The 9,359-nt window shown below is 55.0% G+C and overlaps 1 protein-coding gene across 1 annotated transcript; it reads right to left on the minus strand.

The window, feature by feature from the left end:
• Window positions 1-194: 194 nt before the first annotated feature.
• smg5 (SMG5 nonsense mediated mRNA decay factor) lies at window positions 195-9,111 on the minus strand (the record flags this gene model as incomplete). The annotated part of the gene is made up of 4 exons (XM_080185011.1): window positions 8,989-9,111; window positions 4,415-4,513; window positions 2,187-2,310; window positions 195-351 (listed from the first exon to the last, which is right to left on the minus strand). Coding segments are annotated over exons 1-4 (496 nt in total), but the record flags the coding sequence as incomplete, so codon positions are not given.
• Between the last annotated feature and the right edge of the window lie 248 nt (window positions 9,112-9,359).

Here is a 9,359-nt window from a genome sequence, read left to right on the forward strand (position 1 = left end):
GTCCAACCCATTTAATTTGACAGTAAACTCGCAAGCTTTCGAGGTTACCCTCTTCGTCAGGGGGAAAGTAACCCCGAAAGCTTGGTGAGTTTAGAACCGTCAAATAAAACGGGTTGGGCCTAAACCTGGTGTTGTCAGGCTTCTTACTGTGTTTACCCCAGTCCAACGCCGGCACCTCCACGTCGGGCACTCACCTATCAGGGGGTCGGTGACGTGGGTCCAGTCGATGGAGCTGTGGAGCTCGAGCTGGTAGTGGGACTGGACGTACAGCAGCAAGTGTTGGTAGAAGCCGATGCCCGCGATCAGGTGGGTGCGGTAGGCGCACTCGAGGGCACTCCGACTGTGGATATGCTGCGAGAGAGAGAGAGAGAGACAGAGGGAGAGAGAGAGAAAAAGAGAGGGATCAGAACAGGCGAGGGGGAGAGCCACATTACAGCCGGGTTTTGGGGGGAGTGGGTGGGGTGATGCTACAGTCATTGGGGAAGGGGCCACGAGAAACAGACAGTACTTGCTGAGACGCACAACAGTATGTGCACATCCAGTTGGAATGTATTTGGGAATGTGAGCTATGATGCAAATTACAAAAAAGCGACGACTGTATTCAGAATTACTTGGGGGGGGGGGAGGGGTTGTACAAACCACAGAGTCCACCCCACCCCCAGCAATTTAGCACAGCCAATCCACCGAACCCGCACATCTTTGGACGCTAAGGGGCAACTTAGCATGGCCAATCCACCTAACCCGCACATCTTTGGACCCTAAGGGGCAACTTAGCATGGCCAATCCACCCTAACCCGCACATCTTTGGACCCTAAGGGGCAATTTAGCATGGCCAATCCACCCTAACCTACACATCTTTGGACACTAAGGGGCAATTTAGCATGGCCAATCCACCCTAACCTACACATCTTTGGACACTAAGGGGCAATTTAGCATGGCCAATCCACCCTAACCTACACATCTTTGGACACTAAGGGGCAATTTAGCATGGCCAATCCACCCTAACCTACACATCTTTGGACACTAAGGGGCAATTTAGCATGGCCAATCCACCCTAACCTGCACATCTTTGGACACTAAGGGGCAATTTAGCATGGCCAATCCACCCTAACCTGCACATCTTTGGACACTAAGGGGCAATTTAGCATGGCCAATCCACCTAACCTGCACATCTTTGGACACTAAGGGGCAATTTAGCATGGCCAATCCACCCTAACCTACACATCTTTGGACACTAAGGGGCAATTTAGCATGGCCAATCCACCCTAACCTACACATCTTTGGACACTAAGGGGCAATTTAGCATGGCCAATCCACCTAACCTGCACATCTTTGGACACTAAGGGACAATTTAGCATGGCCAATCCACCTAACCTACACATCTTTGGACACTAAGGACAATTTAGCATGGCCAATCCCCCTAACCTGAACATCTTTGGACACTAAGAGGCAATTTAGCATGGCCAATCCACCTAACCTGCACATCTTTGGACACTAAGGGACAATTTAGCATGGCCAATCCACCCTAACCTGCACTTCTTTGGACACTAAGGGGCAAGTTAGCATGGCCAATCCACCTAACCCGCACATGGGGAAGCATGGTGGGACAACGGTTAGCACTGCTGCCTCACCGCGCCAGGGTCGCGGGTTCGACTCCCGGTTCGGGTCGTTGCAACGTGCAAACTCCACACAGACATTGGCCTAAGGCTGGAATGGAACCCAGTCCCTGGTGCTGTGAGGTAGCAATGCTAACTTAAATGTGTAGGTGAGGTGGGGGGCTGTGTGTGTGTGTGTGTGTGTGCAGCCGAGAGTCGACCACATTGCTGTGGCTGTGGAGTCACGTGTAGGCCAGACCGGGGTAAGGACGGCAGGGACATTAGCGAACCAGATGGGTTTATTTTGTTTTACAACAATCGATGACAGTTGTCACGAGACTCGCTCTCAATCCCAGATTTTATTAATCGGATTTATCCCGAGGTGGGATTCGAACCCCCCACCCCACCCCAAACCTCTGAATTACTGGTCCAGTCACATTCCCGTGGTGCTACCCTCTCCCCCGCTCTTGCCACAGGGAGTTGGTGCCGGGTCCTGAGGGGGGGCCTGCTCTAGCTCCCTCTGACCGGCCCGGGAGTTAAAGGGGGGGTCGGGCCTGCTGACCCCCACGCGGTGCCAGGGCGGCCTCTCACCTTCTTGTTGGTCTTGACGAGCTGGATGACCTCGTAGTAAACCTTCCTCCAGAGCAACTCCTCTGCCTTCCGCCCATAGTCCACCGGGTGCAGAAACATCAACTTCACACACAGCTCCCGCAGCCTGCCAGGTAAAAAACACACACACAGGCGTGGCAGACACACACACACAGGTTAGGCAACAGCAGTGAACACAGAACAAGAAAAACCAAGGTGACCATTCAGCCCATCGAGGCTGCTCTGGCACTCACGATGATCACGCTTCCTGGAATCGTACTATTCAGCTCGCTGAGTCTGCACTGCCCACAGTCCCACCCAGCCCTACTCCCGTAACTTACCCTAATCCCCTGGATGCGTGCATCTTAGCATGGCCAATCCACCTAATCCGCACATCACTGGACAATAAGAGGCAACTCAGCACCGACCCTCCCGCAGTGCGGCGCTCCCTCAGCACCGACCCTCCCACAGCACGGTGCTCCCTCGGTACTGACCCTCCCACAGCGTGGCGCTCCCTCGGCACTGACCCTCCCACAGTGCGGCGCTCCCTCAGCACCGAACCTCCCGCAGCGCGGCGCTCCCTCGGCACTGACCCTCCCAAAGTGCGGCGCTCCCTCGGCACCGACCCTCCCACAGCACGGCGCTCCCTCGGTACTGACCCTCCCACAGCGTGGCGCTCCCTCGGCACTGACCCTCCCACAGCGCGGCGCTCCCTCGGCACTGACCCTCCCACAGCGCGGCGCTCCCTCGGCACCGACCCTCCCCACAGAGCAGCGCTCCCTCGGCACCGACCCTCCCCACAGTGCGAGGCTCCCTCAGCACCGACCCTCCCACAGTGCGGGGCTCCCTCAGCACCGACCCTCCCCACAGTGCGGCGCTCCATCAGCACCGACCCTCCCCACAGTGTGGCACTCTCTCAGCACCGACCCTCCCACAGCGCGGCGCTCCCTCAGCACCGACCCTCCCCACAGTGCGGCGCTCCCTCAGCACCGACCCTCCCCACAGTGCGGCGCTCCCTCAGCACCGACCCTCCCACAGCGCGGCACTCTCTCAGCACCGACCCTCCCACAGCGCGGCGCTCCCTCAGCACCGACCCTCCCCACAGTGCAGCGCTCCGACTGTGACAAATTCAAAATTCATCTCAACCTCATTCACCAGCCCTCACATGCTGCTTCAGACAGCTGATCTGATCACACCACATGCTGTCAACCTCCCTCCCCCTCCTCTGCTCGACATCCTCTCTAGCAACCAAACTAAATTTACTGAGATTGTGTATTACGAGGGGAAACAGAGATAAGTTTAAACTTTTAAAGATAAGGTAAAAATAACAAAGATTAAATTCTTTTAGTGTCACAAGTCGGCTTAGATTAACACTGCATTGAAGTTACTGTGAAAATCCCCTAGTCACCACACTCCGGTGCCTGTTCAGATAGTAAGGGGCAATTTAGCATGGCCAATCCACCTAACCTACACATCTTTGGACAGTAAGGGGCAATTTAGCATGGCCAATCCACTTAACCTACACATCTTTGGACACTAAGGGACAATTTAGCATGGCCAATCCACCTAACCTACACATCTTTGGACACTAAGGGACAATTTAGCATGGCCAATCCACCTAACCTACACATCTTTGGACAGTAAGGGGCAATTTAGCATGGCCAATCCACCTAACCTACACATCTTTGGACAGTAAGGGGCAATTTAGCATGGCCAATCCACCTAACCTACACATCTTTGGACACTAAGGGACAATTTAGCGTGGCCAATCCACCCTAACCTGCACATCTTTGGACAGTAAGGGACAATTTAGCATGGCCAATCCACCCTAACCTACACATCTTTGGACAGTAAGGGGCAATTTAGCATGGCCAATCCACCTAACCTACACATCTTTGGACACTAAGGGACAATTTAGCATGGCCAATCCACCCTAACCTGCACATCTTTGGACACTAAGGGGCAATTTAGCATGGCCAATCCACCTAACCTACACATCTTTGGACACTAAGGGACAATTTAGCATGGCCAATCCACCCTAACCTGCACATCTTTGGACAGTAAGGGGCAATTTAGCATGGCCAATCCACCTAACCCGGGTCCCCGATGCTGTGAGGCAGCAGTGCTGACCCACCGTGACTCATGCACTCTTAGCCACCCTGTTTCCCAGAGCCCGAGCCCACCCCCCACCACCTCCCCCCCCCCCCCCGCCCCCCCTGCCCCCCCCTTACTTGTTGCGCAGACTGATGTTTTCAGGTTTGAACACTTCTCGGTAAGCAGCCTTGTTGCTCACAATTAGGTCGAGACGATGAACTGCCTCCACCACAGCTCTGCAAGAAAAGAGAACAATTAGAACAGCCCATCTCATCCCTCTTCACACCCTGTCGTGTAGCTATTAAACACTGCTTTAATAGAGGGTCGGTGCCGAGGGAGCGCCGCACTGTGGGGAGGGTCGGTGCTGAGGGAGCGCCGCACTGCGGGGAGGGTCAGTGCCGAGGGAGCGCCCGCACTGCGGGACGGTCGGTGCTGAGGGAGTGCCCACACTGTGGGAGGGTCGGTGCCAAGGGAGCGCCGCACTGCGGGAGGGTCGGTGCCGAGGGAGCGCCGCACTGCGGGAGGGTCGGTGCCGAGGGAGCGCCGTAGTGCGGGAGGGTCGGTGCCGAGGGAGCTCCGCACTGCGGGAGGGTCGGTGCCGAGGGAGCGCCGTAGTGCGGGAGGGTCGGTGCCGAGGGAGCTCCGCACTGCGGGAGGGGCGGTGCTGAGGTAGCACCGCACTGTGGGGAGGGTCGGTGCTGAGGGAGCGCCGCACTGCGGGAGGGTCGGTGCCGAGAGAGCTCCGCACTGCGGGAGGGGCGGTGCTGAGGGAGCGCCGCACTGTTGGCAGTGTTTCATTTTGGATTCTAAAAGCGATTCCTATTCCAATAAATCACATTTGAAATCCCAGTCACTTGTCAATATGATGTGGACATCACTCTATACACAGCAAGCTCCTGCAAACAACCAACACGATCAAGACCATACGATGATAGTCAACCAGTCCCATCACACAAACCAGCCTCCCGTCCACTGACTCCATCTACACTTCCCGCTGTCTCGGGGAAAAGCAGCCGGTATAATCAAGGACCCCCCCCCCCCCCCCCCCACACACCCCGGACATTCTCTCTTCCACCTTCTTCCGTCAGGGAAAAAGATACAAAAGTCTGAGGTCCCGTACCGACCGACTCAAGAACAGCTTCTTCCCTGCTGCTGTCAGAATTTTGAATGGACCAACTTCGCATTAAGCTGATCTTTCTCTACACCCTCGCTGTGACTGTAACACTATATTCTGCACCCTCCCCTTTCCTTCTCTGAACGGTATGCTGTCTGTATAGCACAAAGGAACAATACTTTTCACTGTGTCCCAATACATGTGACAATAATAAATCTAATCATTTCTCCACCGCTTTTGCAAACTGTTTGAAATTGTAAAATCGGATGCAGTTGTCAGAATGTATTAGGGATAGGAGACCAAAAGCTCGGTCAAAGAAGCCATTAATATAGAAAATCTTAGCGAGGGAGAGAGACAAGTCAGAGAGAAAGAGACATAAAGAGAGAGGGATACAGAGAGAGGTGGAGAGCTTTGAGGAAGGAATTCCAGAGCTTAGGGCCTCCCAGCCAGCTGAAGGCACGACTGCCAATGGCGGAGCGATGGGAATTGGGGGACGCTCGAGAGGCCAGAATTGGAGGAGCGCAGGAATCTCCAAGGGTTGTAGGGGCTGGAGGAGATTACAGAGATAGGGAGGGGGTGTAGGGTCAGGAGAAAGTTACAGATGTGGAGATGCCGGCGTTGGACTCGGGTAAACACAGTAAGAAGTCTCACAACACCAGGTTAAAGTCCAACAGGTTTATCTGGTAGCACGAGCCACTAGCTTTCAGAGCGCGGCCCCTTCATCAGGGGAGTGGGGAGTTCTGTTCACAAACAGGGCATATAAAAACACAAACTCAATTTACAAAATAACGGTTGGAGTCTTTCCAGCTAATCAAGTCTTAAAAGATACAGACAGTGTGAGTGGAGAGAGTTAAGCACAGATTAAAGAAATGTGTATTGGCCCCAGACAGGACAGTTAGTGAGATTTTGCAAGCCCAGGCAAGTCACGGGGGTTACAGATAGTGTGACATGAACCCAAGGTCCCGGGTGAGGCCGTCCTCATGTGTGCGGAACTTGGCTATCAGTCTCTGTTCAGCGACTCTGCGCTGTCGTGTGTTGTGAAGGCCGCCTTGGAGAATGTTTACCCGAAGATCAGAGGCCGAATGCCCGTGACCGTTGAAGTGTTCGCCAACAGGAAGGGAACAGTCTTGTTTGGTGATTGTCGAGCGGTGTTCATTCATCTGTTGTTGTAGTGTCTGCACGGTCTCCCCAATGTACCATGGCCTCAGGACATCCTTTCCTGCAGCGTATCAGATAGACAATGTTGGCCGGGTTGCAACAGTATGTACCGTGTACCTGGTGGATGGTGTTCTCACCTGAGATGATGGCATCTGTGTCGATGATCTTGTAGAGGTTGCTGTGGCAGGGTTGTGTGGTGTCGCGGTCACTGATCTCCTGAAGGCTGGGTAGTTTGCTGCGGACAATGGTCTGTTTGAGGTTGTGCGGTTGTTTGAAGGCAAGAAGTGGCGGTGTGGGGATGGCCCTGGCGAGATGTTCATCTTCATCAATGAAGGCTCCAGAGAAGATGTCGTAGCCTCCGGGGAAGTACTGGATGACGAAGGATACTCTGTCCGCCGTGTCCACGATGGGTGCTCTGAAAGTCTGGATCAAAGGTCTTGATCAGTCTGTTGAGTTGACGGGTGTGCTCTTTGGTTGGATCTGTGATGTTTGTGATGTTCCTCGTTGTTCAGTTGTCGATACACTTCTTTGCAGTAATCCGCTCTGTTCAGTATGACGATGGCCCCTCCTTTGCTGGTTTGATGCTGCAACTGTACAGGGCACTGGTGAGGCTGCAGCTGGAGTACTGGGTGCAGTTTTGGTCCCCTTATTTGCGAGAGGATATATTGGCCTTGGAGGGAGTACAGAGGAGGTTCACCAGGCTGATACCGGAGATGAGGGGGTTAGCTTATGAGGAGAGATTAAATAGACTGGGTCTGTACTCGTTGGAGTTTAGAAGGATGAGGAGGAATCTTATAGAGACTTACAAGATAATGAAGGGGATGGATAGGGTGGAGTAGAGAGATTCTTTCTGCTTAGAAAGGATAGCAGGACTAGAGGACACAGCCTCAAAATAAGGGGGGCGCAGTTTAGATCAGAGTTGAGGAGGAACTTCTTCTCCCAGAGGGTAGTGAATTTCTGGAATTCTCTGCCCATTGAACTGGTGGAGGCTATCTCGCTAAATATATTTAAGTCACGGGTAGATAGGTTTCTGATAGACAGGGGAATTAAGGGTTATGGGGAGAAAGCAGGAAAGTAGAACTGATCCACTTCAGATCAGCCATGATCTTATTGAATGGCGGGGCAGGCTCGAAGGGCTAGATGGCCGACTCCTGCTCCTATTTCTTATGACAGTGTTGCGGTTGGTCTCGAGAGCACGGATGGCGCTGCGTTGTGCTTGGGTGATGTTCGGAGTTGTCTTGTGAGTGCAGTTAATGAATCTGGTGTTGACGGACCTCCTGACGACTTGGGCGTGCATGTCCAGTCGAGGGCAGTGGCCTTCTGGAAGAGTCCAATTGGACTCTTTCCTCTTCGGTTGCCGCCCTGTGGGATCTCTCTGTTGGCTGTTCCAGTTCATTGGCTGTCTCATTGTGCTGGTCTCTTTGAGGTTTGTGGAAGAATTCCTGCACCCTCATTCACCTGGTGAATTCCTGTGTCTTCTGGGAGACTGACGGGGTCTATTTTGGTGGTAGGACAGAAACTGAACCCTCGGTTGAGAACTTTGATTCCATCTGGTTGAAGTGTGATGAAGGACTTCCCTGCAGTGGAACTGGGGGAGGTTCTGCTGGTGGTGGTGCCGAGTTTCTCAAGTTTCCAGTTCTTGGTGCGCATGGAGATGGCGTAGCTCCTTTGTCTCGTCTGCTTGGCAGAGTTTCGCAGAGGTTATGGGCATTCGGCCTCTGATCTTCGGGTAAGCGTTCTCCAAGGCGGTCTTCACGACAGCGCAGAGTCGCTGAGCAGAGACTGAGAGCCAAGTTCCGCGCACACGAGGACGGCCTCACCCAGGAACTTGGATTCATGTCACGCTATCTGTAACCCCCAAGACTTGACTGGGCTTGCAAAACCTCACTAACTGTCCTATCTGGAGACAATACACATCTCTTTAACTTGTGCTTAAATCCCCATCCCGTGTCGGCCTCAAGAACCGCCCCCCCCCCCCACCCCCTCGGCCGTCTCAGCCTCAAGACCCCCACCCTGCCTCTCCCGCCACCACCACCACCACCGTCTTGGCCTCAAGAACCGCCCCCTCCCGGGCTTGGCCTCAGGACCCTCCTGTCAGCCTCAGGACCCCATGTTTGGCCTCAGAACTCCCCAGTTGGTCTCAGGACCTGGATTTGGCCTCACGACCCCCCTGTCGGCCTCAGGACCCTAGATTCGGCCTCAGGACTCCCCAGTTGGTCTCAGGACCCTGGATTTGGCCTCAGGACCCTGGGTTTGGCCTCAGGACCCTGAGTTCGGCCTAAAAACGTTGGTTTGGCCTCAGGACCCCGGGCTTGGCCTCAGGACACCCCCGTCGGTCTCAGGACCCTGGGCTTGGCCTCAGGACCCGCCAGTTGTCCTCAGGACCCCCCCCAGTTGGCCTCAGGACCCCGGGTTCGGCCTCAGGACGCCGTCTCTTACCGGTACAGCCGCTTGGTGTGCAGGAGTTTGGCGTCGGGCGGGCCCGGGGCCTGCAGCTGGGCCTGTGCCGCCGCCCCGGCCTCGGGCTGGGCCTCAGGCCGCTCCGGGAGGCTCATCCCCGCCGCCGCCTGACTCCCGCCCCCAAACCCCGCGAGAGAAACACGCCCCGCCCCCCGCACACGTCACCCGCCGCTTCCGCCAATCACCGCCCACCAGGCGCCGGCCCCGACCTCCGACCCCAAACCCTCCCAGCCAATCAGCAGCCAGAGATGGGGAGAGTGACCTTTCACCTCAGGCCCGCAGCCAATCAGCGTCGAGGATTGGGAAGACTGACTCTTTGACCCAAACTTTTCAGCCAATCAGCGTCGAGG

Source organism: Carcharhinus amblyrhynchos, unplaced genomic scaffold (genome assembly GCF_965287045.1).
Source record: "Carcharhinus amblyrhynchos unplaced genomic scaffold, sCarAmb.v2.hapA chromosome_1126, whole genome shotgun sequence".
In the NCBI taxonomy this organism is placed as follows: Eukaryota; Metazoa; Chordata; class Chondrichthyes; order Carcharhiniformes; family Carcharhinidae; genus Carcharhinus; species Carcharhinus amblyrhynchos.